Source organism: Rhinatrema bivittatum, chromosome 6, assembly GCF_901001135.1.
Source record: "Rhinatrema bivittatum chromosome 6, aRhiBiv1.1, whole genome shotgun sequence".
Classification (NCBI taxonomy): Eukaryota; Metazoa; Chordata; class Amphibia; order Gymnophiona; family Rhinatrematidae; genus Rhinatrema; species Rhinatrema bivittatum.
In genome coordinates, this window is record NC_042620.1 from 172,064,147 (window position 1) to 172,082,756 (window position 18,610).

The following is an 18,610-nucleotide window of genomic DNA, read 5'->3' on the forward strand; positions in this document are numbered from 1 at the left end:
GTGCATAACGCTCTAGAGAATATGAGAAACAGAATATTTACAGCTCTTTCATTTTTTGTTTGAGAGACATCATCTGTCTTGGCCAGGAAATGAGCCCATAGAGGCTGTGGTGTGGGTTCTTTCATTCTCATTGATTCCTGTGCAGTTGTTCAAAAGGGGAGTGTTTAGGGTTGTAGCATGGGCATCTGCTATTAGTTTCAAACCCTTTCCTTGCTCTGACATGAAAGTCTGAGCATACGCACAGTTTCCTCTGCCCTATTCTAGATGTTGCTAATGAGGGTCCTGCAGAATAAAATGAGGTTGATAAAGTAATTGTAGAGGGCAATTTTCAAAGTAATTTAGCTAGCTAAGTACCTGATTCACTAAGGGGTAGATTTTAAAAAAGAGCGCGATCGCGTACTTTTGTTCGCGCAGCAGGCGCAAACAAAAGTACGCTGGATTTTATAAGATACGCGTATAGCCGCGCGTATCTTATAAAATCCTGGATCGGCGCACGCAAGGCTGCCAATTTTGGGCAGCCTGCGCGCGCCGAACCGCGCAGCCTGCCTCCGTTCCCTCCGAGGCCGCTCCAAAATCGGAGCGGCCTCGGAGGGAACTTTCTTTCGCCCTCCCCTCACCTTCCCCTCCCTTCCCCTACCTAACCCACCCCCCCGACCCTATCTAAACCCCCCCCCTTACCTTTGTCCCTCGATTTACACCTGCTAGAAGCAGACGTAAATCTATGTGCCAGCGGACTGCTGGCGCACCGTCATCCGACCCGGGGGCTGGTCCGGAGGCCTCGACCACGCCCCCAGGCCGCACCACACCCCCGGTCCCGCCCCCGAAACGCCGCGTCATTCGGCCCCACTCCAGACACACCCCCGACACGCCTCCTTAAGAAAAAACCCCGGGACTTACGCATGTCCCGGGGCTCTGCGTGCGCCGGCGGCCTATGCAAAAAAGGCGCACCGGCGCGCAAGGGCCCTGCTCGCATAATTCCGGGTGGATTTACGCGAGCAGGGCATTTAAAATCCGCCCGTAAGGGTTTTTCCCATAGACACAAAATGGGAGAAAATGAATCTAGCCCTAAGTTAGAAGTGACCTGGATAGATTCCTCGGGGTGAAAATTGCATCCCTCAGAGCGGCTACCTTTAGTTGCCTAGTTTTACTAGGCAGCTAGATTTCACAGCAGCAAATGTTGGCTATCCCATAAGAACATAAGATATGCCATACTAGGTTAGTCCAAGAGTACATCAAGCACAGTATCTGAGCCCTTTTTATATATCGGGGTTACATTGGCCACCTTCCAGTCTTCAGGTACAATGGATGATTTTAATAAAAGGTTACAAATTAATTGTAATAGGTCTGAAATTTCATTTGTGAGTTCTTTCAGAACCCTGGGATGTATACCATCCAGTTCAGGTGATTTACTAATCTTCAGTTTGTCAGTATGGCCTACTACATCTTCAAGATTCACCATGAGTTGGGCCAGTTCATCTAAATTATCACCCTTGAAAACTGTCTCCGGAACAGGTATTTCCCCAACATCCTCCTTGGCAAACACTGAAGCAAAGAATTGATTTAGTCTCTCCACAATGGCAGATTATAGGTTGGGGGAGGGAAAATATGTGCATATATTTTATTTTCAAATCTACATGCATATTTCTAAGTGCGCAGCCAACCCACAGAAACAGCAAGTATAAGGTCCATAAATACTTTTATACTCTCACATGCAGGTTCGGCACATCCACTAGGTTGTCGCCTAAAGCCGCCAGCCATGGGAGGCAGCAAAGAAAAGCCATGAGAGACCATGAGCGGAGTCATCCTACTTGCAGTCGAAAATAGGCCCAGCAGGCAGCGAGCAGAGCCCATCCTGCTCATGGTGAGAGGAAAAGAGACTCGGCAGGCTGCAAATGGAGCCCATCTCATTCACAGCCAAGAAAAGCAGGGACTCAGTGGGCTGTGAGTGGAACTCATCCCCCTTATGACCAAGAGGAGAAGAGACATGGCAGGCCATGAGTGGAGCCCATCCCGCTCATGGTTGAAGATTTGTGCCAGCAGGGCCATGGGTGGAGCCCATCCACGGAAGAAGAGAGAGAAAGGCGTGGAATGGCCGAAGATAGAAGAAATAGGCCAGGGAGAGCTGGGGGCAGAGCGGATATGCCTGCAGAAGGAGAAGGAGAGGACCAGATCAAGAGAGACTGTGAGCCAGAGAAAGATTGGAAGGGTGTGTGTATGTGTGTATGTAAGGGTTCTTCTGCTTTTGTGCGCGTGCACGTGTGTGTGTGTGTGTATGTGTAGTGAGATAGAGAGAGAGAGAAGAAGCCTGTGTGAGGGAGTGAAAGTGTATGTGTGTGTGAGAAGGGAGCCTGTGTAAGGGTATGTGTACCAAAGAGAGAAAGAGCCAGTGAGAAGTGGGGTGTGTGTGAAAGAGACATAGAGTATCTGTGTGAGAGGGTGTATGAGAGAGAGACAGAAGGAAGGTATGTGTGTGTGAGAGAAAGAGAGAGAGAGAGGGAGCCTTTATGAGGGAGTGTTTATGTGAGTGAGAGAGAAAGGGAGCTTGTATAAAAGTGTGTGTGTTAGTGAAAGGGATTGTGTGTGTGTACGCAGGACCGGCGGAAGCATTAGGCGAGCTAGGCCTGGGTCTAGGGCGCCGACCATTAGGGGGCACCACCGCTGCTCGTGAGCCATTGAGGCAGGGTGAGGCAACTGCTTCAGGAGGCAGAATTTTGAAGCAGCAAAAAATTGCCCTTTCAAAATTCTGCCCAGCCCCCGCCTCAACCTGCTTCCCCCCATCACTCCACCCTCTCGACCTCCCCCAAGACTTACAAAAAGCCCTGGTGGTCCAACAGGGAGCCCAGGAGCGATATACTGCTCTCGGGCCATAGGCTGTCACTAACCAAAATGGCACCAGTGGCCTTTAGTCCTTACCATGTGATAGGGGCTACCGGTGCCATTGGCCGGCAGTGTCACATGGTAGGGACAATGGATGACTGGCGCCAAATGGTTGAATATGAACCTCTGAATGTACTTTTTCATGTAAAATATATTAGAAATGCATAATTTTTACTTGTGAATTGGGGCTGGAGCCAGGGCTGGGACCAGGGAAGGTGTAAGGCAGAAGATTTGCCTAGGGCACCTAATACCCTTGTATCATTCCTGCTTACATGTTAACTAATTTTAAAGGGGAAACTATCTGCATAGTTTCCCTATGAAAACTGGCTACAAGGTACTGGGACATAAAATTATCCAAGGATTTTGCATTTGCATGGATTATTCAAAATTGCCCCATAATATTCAAAGTAGGGGTCAACTTTCACAAGACATAGAGAGAACCTGGGAACTGTCTATTACATACAATGCAATTTGTCTGTGACTATCTGTGTTGGAAATATTTCCTAAATCACATGTTTAGGTGAATCATGCCTAGTGAGGTGTCAGAATTTCAGCTGGGAAGCATAATTCAAAAACCATTGCGAAGCAAAGCAAATCAAAATACTGTCCCTTTTTATGAGCAACTGCAAACATAAAATGTTATGCATTTTTGACTCAACCTCCATCATTTCTCATTCCCTTTCTGCTGTCTCTTCCCTCCTCCCAATGACAAACCTTTTGCTCCCTGAAGGTCTAGGCTCTTGTTCCATCTCCTCTGTTTTTTTCCCTGGAGTTAACTTTTCAGCACTATCCAACAGGGCACTGAGTGCCACTCTCCTGAAGACGTTCCCGTGAGCCTCCTTGATGAACTGCACCAACTGTCTGATGTCACAATACAGTCCCTGCATAAGAAATAAGATTTTGAGACCAAGACAGAGTGACAATAAGAACAATGAAACTTGAAATCTAACAGTATACACAAAGACAGAATGAATCTGTATTATTAGCAGGGGTGGGTACAGAAGCAGAACCTCAAGCACATTGTAGATTCATAAAAAGTCATGAAGTGCAATATTGTTACTGGCACACTACTTTTCCTGCCTCCTCGTTCCCATTTGCAAAACAGTTCCCCTAATGATCTCAGCTTTTGATCAGTAGAATTGCGGCTTCCCTTTTTCATCCTCTACACAGGAACTACATTTCCAATGCAGAGCAAAAGTGCCTGTTTCAGTATTGCTCAGAAAAATCTAGGGACCCGGAAATTTGATCAAAAGTGCTGTGGCAATTAGTATATTTTTCAAAAGAAAAGAAGGCTTATGAGATTGTTATATCTATATGTGTGCGTGTCCCTAATGTGTGTTTGGTGTCTTATCTACACCAAATTTTCAAGCTATGTCAGGGTGAACATAAGGACTCTGACAGGAATGTGTTTTTCTGGCTCCACGCATATCCATGAACTGTGAATGCGCATATGCATGCAACCCAGAAAGTAGGTTCCTTTAGCTCTAGGTGGAACTTCTCCTTTTTTAAAAATATTCAAGGTCAAAGAAAAGCTTAATAGAATTCCTTAAACATACACGCAAGTAACTCTAGGATGAAATAATGATATGGCCCTAGAAGATCCCTGTAGAGAAGTGGTTAGGCCCAGAGTATAGATTGGGCAAGCAAAGGGAAAGATCCAGAGTCTTCTGTCAGGGAGAGGGGAAAAAGCAAGAAGGAAAGAAAGACAATAAAAGATTGTGAATGCAACTGAACCCTGAGGAACGTCTCCCAAGAGTTAACATTGCTACCTGAGGTCCACTGCACCATCTTGATTGACTTAAAACAACTCATGTAGCTGTGTAAGGACTTTCTAACCAAAAACCAGCTAAGGACAGAACATTAAAAGATGTCAGCAGATGAAGACTACTTGCTACCCCCAGGGTACATATTTATGCCTGTGCACTCTGCTGCCACAGATTCTACTTGATTTGTGGTCTTCTCCCTCCCTTATTCTGGCACTAAGGTGCCTTTGTGTCTGTCTGAAGAAAGCATGAGTTCTGACACTCGTTTGGCTTCTTTCTGGCCTACTCAGGTCATCTTTGGTGGTGGATTATTCTGATGAAGTAGGAAGTGCAACAGGCATTGGAAAGCAGCATGATGTTTGGTTAAGAACATAAGAAGATTATTTATTTATTTATTTATTTATGTATTTAAAGCTTTTCTATACCGGCATTCATGATACAATCATATCATGCCGGTTTACAAAGAACAGGGGGGTGCAATAACTTTGTTCTTTTAACAAGTGCAGAGGAAGCAAAAGTTACAATATAACAGGGTTGTTGAAAATGGGGAAGGAAGAAGAGAAGTAATAGACATGAATAATAGAATCTTTACAGAAATAAATTAATTTACATTGTGCGGTAATGTCTCTTTATGTATAATATTTACATAATGTAGTATGTAAATATTAAGATGCCAAGATGCCATACTGGGTGAGACCAAGGGTCCATCAAGCCCAGCATCCTGTTTCCAACAGTGGCCAATCCAGGCCACAAGAACCTGGCAAGTATCCAGTTACTTACTTCTTGTTTGGGGGTTTTTTTTTTTTCATTTTAAATAGAATTGGCCCTGCTATTTTAAAATGATTAAGGGGCAGATTTTAAAACCTGCGCGCGGGCGCAGATTTGTTTGCGCAACCCGGTGCGAACAAATCTATGCCTGATTTTAGGCTCAGGCCATGCCCCACCCCGCCCCTGGCCCGCCCCGGCCCACCCATTCCCCACCCCTTTTTGCAAGCCCCGGGACATACGCACGTCCCCGGGCTTGCACACGCCGCCGAGCCTATCTTGCATAGGCTCGTCGCGCGCAGGGTGAGGCAGGGGTAGGTTTTCGAGGGTTGCGCGTGTATCTTACACGCACAAACCTTTGAAAATCTACCCCTAGATGAATTTGGGAGTTTTGAACCAAATTTTTATCTTACTGAAATGGCATTGAGAAATATTACAACAGGCATTCCCTTGAAAAAGCTTCTAAGGATCAAGTGTCAATGCTCTATCCCAATGTCATATTCTTCATTTTAGCCATGAACTTGCAGGATGCAGGAATAGTAGAATTATGATTTAATTGATTTTGAGTGGCTGTTTATTCCTTTTATCTGGAAAGATTTCCATATTGCTCAATCCAGTCTTCTTTTTCTGTGATACTAAGCTTGATTTGTAATATTGCACAAATAAAATAATTTAAAAGAAATGGAACAAACCATGCATTTAAGACATGGCTACCCAGGACAGATTTTTCGTATTTAATAAAAAATGTGAAAAAAAATGTATATTCTCTTGACATAAAGCACATATGGGTAACATATTTTATTTTAATGTAGCAGGTACAATGGTTATGCTACCAGTAAGTCCTGGGTTCTTCTGTACCAACTAGATCAATGCAGGTTAGTCTGTACGGGGAGGTACTATTCGAATGCAGCCCCTACCTTTGAGGGTCCTGGAGTGGCCATCCTCTTTGAGAGTTTTTATAGCAGCTCTCCACTTAAAGTTCTGGGGGCAGTGTGAGTTGGTTTCAGTTAAAGGAGGTGGGAGGAGTATTTCCTAGGTTGATTTTGGGCCTACTCCAGGGGCTGTGGCCAACCCAGTTGGAAGTCTGTGAGTAAGATCATCGATTTCCCTGCCTATCCACTGGTGGGTAAGGGTTTTCCCCACAGGTTGTTTTGGGGATTTATACTTTTTTTCATGTAGGAGCCTTGCTGGACCGCTGGGCCTTTTCTGGACTCAGGGCATGGGGAACCCTTTGTTTGGAGCACCCAGGGATAGGGAAGATCTGGCCTCTGAGGTGGTGACCCATTGCAAGGGGCAACTCCGGTGGTATTTCATTTTGGGAACCGGAAGAAATTGTTTTGTGAAGATCTGGGAGGAAGTGTTTTTTTCTGCCCTTCTTCCTACTCATCCAAGGCCATCAGGAGCTGCTTGTTCCAGCTTGGATCCCTCCCAACCGGGATCCCAACCCACTGCAAAGTACAGAACCAACCAACTGTGAGTAAAGAGCTTTTAAAGAATTCTGAGGACCCCCATCAGGAGTCTTCCCTCCGGGGAGAGAGAGAGTGAAACACACTGTGAGAAGATAGGGGGACGGGGGGTTTCCTGCCTACCTCAGGAGTACCCTGACCACTTGGGAACTCCACTAAAACCAGGGACAGTAACTTTAAAACAGCCGTGCAGGTGTACATGAACATGCGTATGCCGGCTCGCTCCCATGGACGTGGCCATTCGATAACATGCGTATCATATAAAATCGTCTGGATGCGCGTAAATGTGCGTGCCATTTTATATGGCTGTGCCCATGTGCCGCTTCTACCGCATAATGGGGGAGGGGGGGCGGATTTTAATATACATGTGTGCCGACGCAATTACCAGTTAAACCAGTTCACTCTCACTTTGCCCAATTACAGGATAGGACTTCCTAACCCCCCTAGCTAACTAATCTCTCTTTTACCCTACCTGCCCAACCCTTAAAACTCCACTGACTAGCCTAGTTTTTTTTTTGTTTTATAAATTACACGCCATGTATAGCAGAAGTAAAGTTGTGCAGTAGGGGACCCCGGGACGCTTATGTGTGTAAATACGTGCTGGTTTCCATTTCAATTCCCGGAACGCCCATGCCCTGCTCAGACCACCCCCATTCCCGGCCCCTTTTTTTGGACTTTTTCTTTTGTGCACCTACTGGGAGATACACACGTCCATGGACGCTTGCTAAAATATGCCTGCTGCGCACCGGCCCGAGAAACACTCGTATCTCTCTGATTTGGCGCATGTAGGGCTTTTAAAATCTACCTCTACCCCAGGAGTATGGAAGTCTCTCTTGTTAAAAGTGTAAAGACTCCTGCACAGATAGAGAGGGAGACTGTAAAGGAAAGAGACTGTAAAAAGAGAAAGCTGCAGTGCTGTGGGTTTAGTTATAGTTGTGCCATTTTCATCTGACTTTATTCTTTCTGTAAAGAGATACATTTTGGACACTAACCAAGTGACTCCCATGTTTTATTGGCCCTACAGCACACCCAGTGAAGATAAAAGTACCCCTCTCCCAGGGAAGAGAATTCAAAATAAAGTCACCTTTAGCACTCTGAGCCCAGAAAGTAAATTCTCCCCCCCACCAACAAAAGCCAGCCTAGTGAGGTTCCAGCCCCAAAGAGTAACCAGTTTCTTTTATGGCCCCAGCGGGTTGCAGTCCGCAACCGGGAACGGGGTTACATTAATATATGTTAAAGCGCTCTATGTGACAATGATCAGTTCTCTGCAGCATAAGAGGCAAACATCCTGCACTAGTATGGAACCACTGAAATGAGGCTGAGGGGCCCCATTTAGCTATGAAAGCTATTTATTATGCCATTCACTCTCGGAGAATGCAAACTACCATATAGCAAGGAGCCATGAATAAAAGCAAAAAAGAACTGCAATATTTTGGAAAGTCAAGTGACAGCTGCTAGTGTTGTGGGGAAATATAAGATGGGTTAAGCCAGTGTAGGTGAGCTCTAAGAGCATATAACCAAGCAAGGAAATGGCTTCTATAGAGACTGTTTGTGTGGCCGGTGGTTTCCAATGTCTTGTTTTCACGTGTGAGGAAATAACTTACATTCCTTCTGGCTGCTGAGTGACTTGAACTATTGATCTGGTAATAACATAACTTATATGAATCTGTGGTTACATCTGCTCACCAGGTTTTCGGGGCTGTGCAGTTCATGAGTAGTGGAGGCACAGCGCGTAATGAGGGACTTGAACATGGAACTGACAATGATGCCTTCTACGCCCTGGGCTGAAGATTTGTTGTCCACGGTGGTGAAGTTATTTCCAAATCCAGCCTTGTCTGAAAAATGTGTGTACAAGAGGCGTTACTGAGACAGTCACAGGTAGCATTTCAAAGCTAGGCTTGATGTGAACAGCAAAGATATCCTGGCCTAATTGGCTCATTGTTTCGGAAGGTGCCAGGCCATTCGTTTGTTGCCAATATTCTAGTACTGATGTTCTCAAGGAATTTTCCCACATTGGGGTAAATTTTCAATAAGGCGCCCAACAGCCAAAGTACGCACATACTTTTAAGTCCTCACAAATCCAGTCGATTCTCAAACTCAAGCTACCTACTCATTTTGTGACTAAAAGTACGCATGGTGAACGATGGTATTAAGTGCACGCGTTCACGGCATGCCTATTACACATGGCCAGTTTTGTATGCATTCTGGAAACACTGCTTTTTAATGCAGCTAAAACCTGCGCATTGTGAAATACTGTATGTTCATACTTTCAGGTGACTTAAAGTCCTCTGAGGCAGATTCAGCTGTTCTACCCACATTAGTGCCTGTCCTGCAGATCTCAATGAAAGGGCCTGTGCATGAGAACTAGCACTCCATTCTTTTAGCATGTGCTCACTAGAAATGTTAATGTGAACACTAAAACATTACTTAATGTGTGCTATGCTAAACTGTTTACCTCTCACACTAAAAATATAGACTGAAAAACTGGCACATGCCAATAACATGCATGCTAACACAAAAAGCATAAAGTTTCCACACTGTATCCATCTGAGTGCTAATTAGCATGTGAACGCTGTACAAAAGAGTACACGCATGCTAAACTGAGCATGCACAATCCTCTTTTCCTAATCACACCTCTTTCTTGCTTGAAAACTATTTAAGAGGAAACTAAGAACATGGAGCTTTAATAGTGATGATGGGAGATGTGGACAACAACTTGACCAAAAGAGAGGAGGATGGAAGGAAAACAGAAAGTTCAATATGAGGAAAAAACAGATGTCTGCATGGCTTTTGTTGTGTTTTTCACATTTTTTTCATGAAATACTTTCCCATTCTTTGGCCATTATTCCAGGGTGAGAAGTTGAGTAATAAAGGGCCTGATTTTCAAAATATTTGAATGCTTAAAACTGTTTTACACTTGTCAATGTACTTTACCTGTGCAAGTGAGTTCTTGAAAATTGCTATACTATATGCAATTGTCAATAGGTTTTACACATGTAAGTGCACTTTACGCGTGTAAATGGCTTTTGAAAATTGCTACAATAGTAGTTACATTTACATCATCACCATCAGTCCACAAAACACAATTGCAAGATTCCAATTTTTAGAGTTTTTTTTCCTATATGCAAATAAAAATAGAAAACATGAATAACTCATCTGTTATTCATATTCAATAGAAGTTCTTTTTTCTAATGCTTGAAGATCAGCACGACATGATATTGACCCAGTGTTTCGCAATTACTGCATTATTTTTTGCCTACAAAGTCTTTGACACAGACACTGCTGCAAGCTGGAATGCAATTTCCTTCAAACTTCTCTTCATCCGGTCTTCTGCTCGGCAACTGAACATTTCAACTGCAATATGCGGTCAAGAAGGTCAGTCACTGAGCACAAGCCTGAATAAAACGAAGTTTGAAGGAAATTGCATTCCAGCTTGGAGCAACAGAGTTCATGTCAAAGATTTTGTAACCAAAAAATAGTGCAGTAATTTTGAAACACTGGGTTAATGTCGGATCATGCTGAACTTTTTACAAAAGAACAAACCATCTATGGAAGACACCAGTATCAGATGAGTTGTTCATGTTTCCTGTTTTTATTTGTACATATTTAAAAATCTCTAAAAATTAGAATCTTGCAGTTGAGTATTGTGGACTAATGATGAGAATAATGGATGGTAAAATGACTTTAGGCACATGATGTACGTGCAGTCAGTGTCTTTTTCATGGCCACAAACACAATACAATTACTTTCCTGATGTATTCTTATCTATTACACCAAAGCTGTTCTTAGGAGAGGTTTCTATGCTTCTCTTTATTACCTGAGCCTCTGTGCCTGTGCTGAATTATTTATGACTGCAATTTTGTTCCCCAAAAAGATTTTTAGAAGTGATCGTTCAGTCTTCCTTTCCTTTTATTGCCACAGCTACATTTTCCTCAGCAAACACACTCCGACTAGTCTCGTAGTAAAACAGCTTAATGCTATTATACCACTTTTTTTTTCTTCTTCGAGGAATTGAACCATGGCTCATTTTTCCAGTGTTCCTTGATACATTTGGGTAGTGATAAAACATCTAAGTTGAGTGGCACAGCGTTATGCAAACTTGCAATGGCACCAGACTGTGCCATGTTGGCTATAAGCATCAAAACTTAAGAGGCCAATATTCAAAAAATGTAGAATGGATAACTTATCTGGCTACCCCAATTAAAGTTATCCAGCTACCTTTAGCCAGATGACATTAAAACCTAACTGACTATCTTTTGAATATTACTGGTCAGTTTTTAAGTTATCTAGCATTATGGATACCTTTGGCCTTAACCAGCTATATTCAAAAAAATAACCTATCTTGGGCTCTAGCAGCACGAATGACAGTTTCCGTCGTCGTCCCCAAGCTATGGTAACTGGCCCAACTGGGACAAGCATCCCCACCCCCTCAAACCCCTCTAAAGTTTTTAAAATATGTCCCTGGGTTGGACATATTTGTGTTAAAATACCCCTCCTCTGATTTCTCTCTTTCTCTCCCTCCCCACCCTAACCCTCCCATGCTCCAGGTACCTTAAATTTTTCCATTCTTCAGCCCAGATCATGGTACGCAATGACCACAACGAGGGCCTGGCGTCTTCTGCGTTGCTATGGGAGCAACGCTAGAAGCGTAAGCTATAGGCTTCCGGTGTTGTCCCATAGCAAATCAGAAACAGCCGAGCTTGGGGTTTTGGTCATCGTGTACTGCAATCCAGGCTGAAGAATGGCAAAATTAAAGGTACTAGGAACATGGGAGGGTTCGGGTTGGGTGAAGGAGTAGGAGGAGGGTTTAGGAGGGGTATTTTAATACAAAAGATGTGCAACTGGGATTCGGAAGCAGGCAGGGTGGTGGTGGGGGCAGGCTGGCACCAAACCATTTGTTTTTAAAATTTTTAACAATCCATTTATAAGGATTTTTTTGGTGGTGGGTTGGGGGGGTGATGCTCAGCTCCGTAGCTCTGGTCACCATAGAGCTGTCATTTGGGCTGCTAGACCCACAAGGTAGGTTGTGGGGGGTTTTTTTGTACTGCAGTGCCATGTAACCAGCTATATTCTTTTGAATAAGGCTAGTTAGATCTAAAGTTAACCAGCCAATGTTAGTCTTTCTCCAGCTAGATAATCAAGGGAGATATTCAAAACTTGCCATTCAGCTGGATAACTTGTGAGTTATCTGGCTAAATGGCTTTGAATAGTGACCTCTATGAGTCCAGTGCACAACAATCCCTCTTCCAGGGTATGTGTGCTGCCTATGCTGGGCTTTTAACCCTTTCCATGCTTGAGAAAAATAACGCCCATATGGATCCCCCACACATTAACAGTGCATGAAGACCATTGGGATGATGGGAGGTGGATTGTCTTTGTTATTGCTCCCTGTAAATCCAAGCAGGGGGATAATCCTCCAGCTAAGACATCACAATTGTTGTGTAGGTAGCCGGCACCATGCACATACAGTGTCGTCACAAGAGAAAGTAAGAATGGAATAGAAAAAGGCAGAGTTAAGGTGGGATATTGAGAAAGGGAAGGAGAGACCCCCACACAAAGAAATACCCACTGCTTTCTCCTGAGAAATTTTAACTAGTGCTTGTTGAACTTACTGTCTGTGACTGGCTCCATGCAGAATCCCAGTAAAGCATGCAGGAAATCCACCACGTTGTTGAGGGAGTCTTTATTTACATAGTCCCTCATGGTCTGTCGGAACTGCATCTTATCCAGTTTGTACAGCTTAGTGAGGCAATTCTGAGCCTGGAAGAAAAGCACCAGGCATAGTGAGATTTGGAAGGATCTTGCTGCAGGAAGGGAAAAGGTTATGGGGGTCACCATCTTATGGGATGCCAGAGATTGTTAGCAGATAACTGAGGCAGATGAACTAGGCGGGGAGGATCCAGAACTAAAATGTAAGTAAGTATTTACATCAAATTGTTTCCTCTGAATGATATTTTAAATCATTCATTCAGATGTACTGAGCATGATCACTGCAGATTGCTGCTCGAGATACAAGGCCATACTTTCAAAAGAGTTTTGTCATAGATGCTGAATGAGGGAAACCCTTTGGCAAAGCTTGCCGCTGCTCTCTTGCACTGCAGCACACTTGGAATTGGTGAGCTAAGAGTCAAAGCCTTTTAGCTGTGAAATATGCTGTTCTCAAATATGAAAAAAAGGGCAGCGAGGAAGAGACCTCCATGTGACTTTAGAGCTACTTCATTCACTGCATAGATCTCTGGGAAGCACCAACCTGGAAGGCCCAGGAAGGCATCAATGCATCTGACACTGCTGTGCTTTCGGCCAGCACCTCATAAACATATCAGTTGTGGCACAGTTTCAATTTATTTCCTTTTAGAATGACAACAGAAATAAAAATGAAATGCTTCATGGTCCTCCTCCAGTTTCTCTATGAAATGAGTCATGTATGACTTGCATGCATCAGACCGCAGTAGTCCGTGCTTGACATGCATCAGTTGTTTGGAGGCATGAATATGGGAAAGCATATGAACATGGTCCATATGCAAGAGATATGCTACAGCATAAGTGCAAGATCTATTTCTTTTTCCCTTTGTCTTTGCTGACATTTATATCTATTGGGTTTTGGCATCTCTGCATCTGACAGAAGTGCTCCTGGGGCCAGAATACCTGATGTCTCAGACGATCTCCGGAGAGCCCTCGGTGTCCTTCTCCACAGCCGTAGGCACAGCCTAGCGATTTCACAATTTTGATAAGCATAGTAAGTGCCAACTTGTGGGTGCTTACTGGTGAATCTTCTTCCTGTTTATCAATTGGAGAGGAAAGCAAATAAAGTTAAAATGCTCATAACCCCTCTTTTGGCCATCAAAAGACATTGTACCCTGCAGAGGTATGACACCAGATGGAAAGTTTTTAAAGTCCATAAATCTATGGGGCCAATTTTCAGACTGCCCACATTGGAGCGAAGACCACTCTTTGCCCACGAGCTTTGTACCAGTTTTCAAAATGAAAGTCTGTGGGAGCCATGCTCACAAAGTACGTGTGGTCATTGCCACCTGCTTTTCCTGCAGGGAGAGTTTTGCTGGAAAACTACACACAAGGATTTACATATGCAAGTGAACTTCTCCTCCCCGACCTACTCTCACTGCAGCTAAAGGTTTGTGGATTTTGAGAACAGACTTTCAGCCGTGTTGAGGGCAGGCAATTTCCAAACAGCGGAGCAAAACTTTCTTCGCCTACGTAAATCACTTTGAAATTTGTCCTCTAGATCAGAAAAGTTGAGTGACGTTCACAGATGAGGATTATGAGGAAAATACAATGATATTACTTTCAGCCCTGAAGCAGCTTGCAAGTCCTTATGACATCCTAATGACTAAGCAAGGGAAGCCTTTTCCGGGGTGCTTAGACATTTTAGAACCAATAGTCAAGAGTGGCAAGGGATCTGATATCAGTATACAGAGCAAAGACTGTATAACCATGTATGGTTATCCCCCTGCTTTGCCACTCCCACAAGAGTCCAGTTGGACACAATTGTAAGAGAAAATATGGACTGATAATACCAGTACCATCTTCAGAAGATCTACTTGCTTCTTTCTTGGCCTTGTTGCTTCCTCTTTTAGTTCTGCTTCCAGATCACCTTTTCTTTTTTGTAACAATATATTTAACTTCTGGCATTTCTATACTTTCTGCACCCTTTGCAGTGGCCACACCCTGTTTTGCAAATATCCGTGTGATACTTGGATGGAGCTCTGAGGAGGTTTATCACAGAAATGGCCCACATTCCTCGGGTTCATAGTAATAGGAGTGGCATGGTAGGAGAAGGTTTCAAAAACCCCGCATGCTTATTTCTCCTTAGCAATGAAAATCAGAACGAAAAGAAGGAATTACAATGATTGCATTGAATTGTAACTAGGTTACATAAAATCATATTTACTAGCACTGCTGCTTTAAAATACCTCTAGACAGGTTCTTATAAAAAAGCTTTACAAAGAAAAAAGAGGAGCAGGGACCTTATTTACCTTCCAACTGGTGGAGATTAAGATGTTGATATGGGTTGAAGGCACAGAAGTGACTGGGGCACAGAGGCATTCAGCGAACAAGATGAAGTGGTTACTTGCTTTTAGTTTGATTCCTTGTTTAGAAACAAGGCACACATATTAATAGAAATTTGTGAAAAAGCTGTTAGAATGGTTGCAAAGGTCATTCTTTGCAGAGAGTAATCCAGTGTGACACTGCTGCTTTATCATATCGCTAATTCCTGTGCCAGAAGCAATAGTGAAAGGATTAAATATTCATTTTTAATACATATTATATCTGATGCTTACCTTCTCTGGGTTTTTATCATTCTTTTCATAGTATCCTCCTCCTCCTCCACCTCCACCATCACCTCCTCCACCGTTTCCTCCTCCGCCGTCTCCAGTTCCGCTTACAGATGGACCACCAAATCCATAGGCCGAGCCACCAGAAGCTCCCCTGAGCTGAAAGGTCCCCTCGCTCTGTCTTTTCTCCCCAGAGCCAGAGCCTGAGCCAGAAACTGAAGCAGACTCATTCTCCTTGTTCTCACTCTTCTTTCTCTTCTTCTCCACGCAGGGCACCACGCCCAGTTGCAGCAGGCACTCCACGATGTTTAATGCCACGTCACAGATACGCGAGCTGATGTCATGGTTCAGTACTAGATAAACAGCCTTCAGAACCACCTGAAAAAAAAAAAAGCAATGCTATTTCATCAGTGCTTCCAGGTTGATAAGATGGGATTCGAATTTTCACAATGACGTTCATGTTGTGTCTTCCTGGTATCATCAGAGCAATGCACATTCCTTTACCAATGGATGTGTTCATTGGTCTTTACTTGCCGTCATCTACTATGTCACTATATTACATTCTGCAGAAACAAAAGTGTGCTAATGTAATTTCTTTCAGTGAATCTTAAATAGTTACATTAGAATTCAAAAATCAAAATATATAGAATTTATGACCTCAGCTGTCTGAGGGAAGGCAAATATATTTACAGTCAGAAGGGCTTATTTATTTTATAAAGTGACTTTTAGCTGTGTGTTGAAGTGCTTTAATTCAAAGGGCAACTATTTGGTATTTTGGCAGATGATGTGATGGACAAAGATGCCATAGTATCTTACATAATATCATTCCAACAATAACATTTTTTTATGCCCTTTCTTCATTACCGAAAGATCCAGCATTCCATTTTTATGGACAAAATTATTTGTTCCATCAATATGTTCATTGTCCTCCAGGCTGCTATAGTTGATGCAGGAGTCCGTCAAGCTTCGTGGGAGATTGGCACACGCCAGCGGCTCATGGGGCATCTCTGGAATAGGCACCTGGTTGCAAAGCTTTCGCATGTGCTCACTGAAGAAGTCTGCGTAGCCCACATTGAATGAGGCCAGGGTTGTGTTGAAGGTAGCCACGGTTATGGTGGAAATTTGGGATCTCACTGTAAAAGGCAGCAGCACATATTTTAGTGTTAACCATAAGCTCTTTGTTCTCCCACAGAGAAATTGGAGACAACCTTCCTTAAAGTGAGAGACAAAGGGCTTGAGCTATAAGAGGTTTTCCCTCGGGCACAAAATGGGAGAAAAGAATAGCAATTGAAGGCAGTACATCAGAAAAGCAAAAATTCACATCATTCAAAAGCTTCTATTTGCCTTTAGAATTGACCACACACAATAACTTCCATAGAGCTGACAATTAAACATTAAGTGAAGGAATCAGCCATGATAATCAGTTGCTTAAATCGTCAATCACATGAACATTTGAACTATAGTTTGCAAAAAATAAGCAATATGTCAATTTACAATTAGTAATTGTCATGCAATCTGAATCTTAGGGTCACTGACATGGACACTGTTATTCTTTAAGTACAGCCCTTGCTGTAGATGATGGAAGAACAATTGGGTGATTGATAGTTTAAATTCTGCCTTAAAATGCTATCCTTGATTATACCCCTGCAGGTGACTGTTAGACTTCTGCATCTTTATAATTTATTAGAAATTGTAGTGGATGCCATTAGATAGAATGGGGGGGGGGGGGGAATCATTGATACATTAGGCCCAAAGACACTAAACCAAAAATCGTGTCTAAATTATGGCAATGCATTTTTATCAATAATGGAAGTATGTTTAAACAGGATACATTCCTACATTTTCCACCCTGACATTTTCTAGGATTGTCTGCTGGATACAAAAGGAATTTGGTGTCTCCCCCTTGGCAAGCCAATCAATATATTTCCCTCTAATAGCACAGGAGAGGAGCAACTAATAGACTTGTTAAGGTAAAAATATATGTTTTGTCAAAAAAAGGTTGATAAGCAATGAAGTCTGAGCTTTGATCTCCCTGTATTTTACTTTTTGGTGGTTAACGCACCTTCCTTGACTGTGTTCTCGCCGTGGCTGTTGGGGTGATCCGGCATGTCACTAAGCAGGGTGTGATGGGAATGGGAATGTCTAGCACTCAAGCTCTCCATTTCAGTAGCCGTGTCTGAGCTCCCTCGCCTGGTTAATTTTCCTGAAGTAAATGTGAGAAACACACATTTCATTAAAAAAAAAAAACAAAAAACTTGAGCAGGGTCAGTGATGAAAAGTGGATCACCTTCCAATTAACAGAGGCCCAGAATTGTATTTGATTTGAGTCCTTGCCAAACACTTCATTTCCAAAGGAAAATTTGAGTTGGGATGAAGTTGAGTAGCTATTACATGGAAAGTGATGTCTTTCTGTTACATTCTCCTCTTCAAGATTTGGATTTGATAATGCAACAGTTCTTAACCCTTTATTTTTAAATGGAACTACAAGTCAGACAGAAGAGGATCATGGTTTCTTCTCATTCCCTTATATCTAATACATTTCGTAAAATTTATGTTAAAGTGAACTCTCTGCATGGATGGGAGCTAGGAACCAATAAGGTGTAGCCATGCAGCTCATGAGTCTACTTTGCCGATGTTTTTTCAGTGTACTTACTTTCTAACTTGTTTTTCTATCTTACAGAAGTGTGACTCTATGGTGACCTCACAGGAAACAGCGGCTGAAACTGCGATAAATTGAGAACTACTGCCCTAAAGGAATTTTCCTATTCTGTTTCTATGACAGACTCCTTCAATATTCAGAATAAGGGTGTGAGGAAATGAAAGGCCATTACTTACTTCTGTCTGCAAAGAGGTAGACTACAGAGCATGATGGAAGGAGCTTGATGGTTTGACATTTAAGAACAGTTCCAAAAAAATAAAAATTGCTAAAATTAAGTTTGATTTTAGCCTGGTTTTGTGTGTACATTTACATTAAGCATGTAGTGTCATTCCAGGGGATGGAATTAGTACTTACGTGCATAATTTTTTATTTTAAAGTTTACATCCACAAGTTATGCTCTTTGAAGGGGAGGTATAATTTTATGCAGGTAAATCTGTTTTATATGTGGCCACTTATCCATGAATTTTCAATGCGAACCTATGCAAATAAGTTTGCTTTGGGGACACGTGATGCTGCGGCACTAGACAGACGCAGCTCTCTTCGGCTCCCAGTTCCATGACGCTTTAATGGCTCAGATCTCCAGTATTTCTTGACCTGCCCATGCTTTGGGATGATCAAACCTTTCGCGCTGAAGAAAAAGATTATGAGGCAAGCAAGGCAGATCAAAGATTTACAATGGCATGGAATCAAAGTGGAAGTGTTCCAAGATCTTTCTCCGATTATGATTCGGAGGAGACAGCTTTTGTCTGTTTGAAAACATTAACTAAAATAAATAAATAAAGCAGG

The 18,610-nt window shown here is 42.9% G+C and overlaps 1 protein-coding gene and 1 long non-coding RNA gene across 2 annotated transcripts in view; one reads left to right on the forward strand and one right to left on the reverse strand.

The window, feature by feature from the left end:
- Positions 1 to 18,610, reverse strand: part of UNC80 (unc-80 homolog, NALCN channel complex subunit) — a 437,997-nt gene that overhangs the window by 371,331 nt on the left and 48,056 nt on the right. Inside the window, 7 exon segments of the mRNA XM_029606152.1 lie at positions 3,592 to 3,758; positions 8,558 to 8,706; positions 12,484 to 12,635; positions 13,506 to 13,648; positions 15,172 to 15,543; positions 16,030 to 16,298; positions 17,228 to 17,368. Coding sequence (XP_029462012.1) covers positions 3,592 to 3,758; positions 8,558 to 8,706; positions 12,484 to 12,635; positions 13,506 to 13,648; positions 15,172 to 15,543; positions 16,030 to 16,298; positions 17,228 to 17,368 — 1,393 coding nt within the window.
- Positions 6,619 to 18,199, forward strand: LOC115093832. Its single transcript, XR_003857419.1, has 3 exons — positions 6,619 to 6,878; positions 8,561 to 8,749; positions 17,846 to 18,199. It is a non-coding gene; the product is annotated as an uncharacterized LOC115093832 (long non-coding RNA).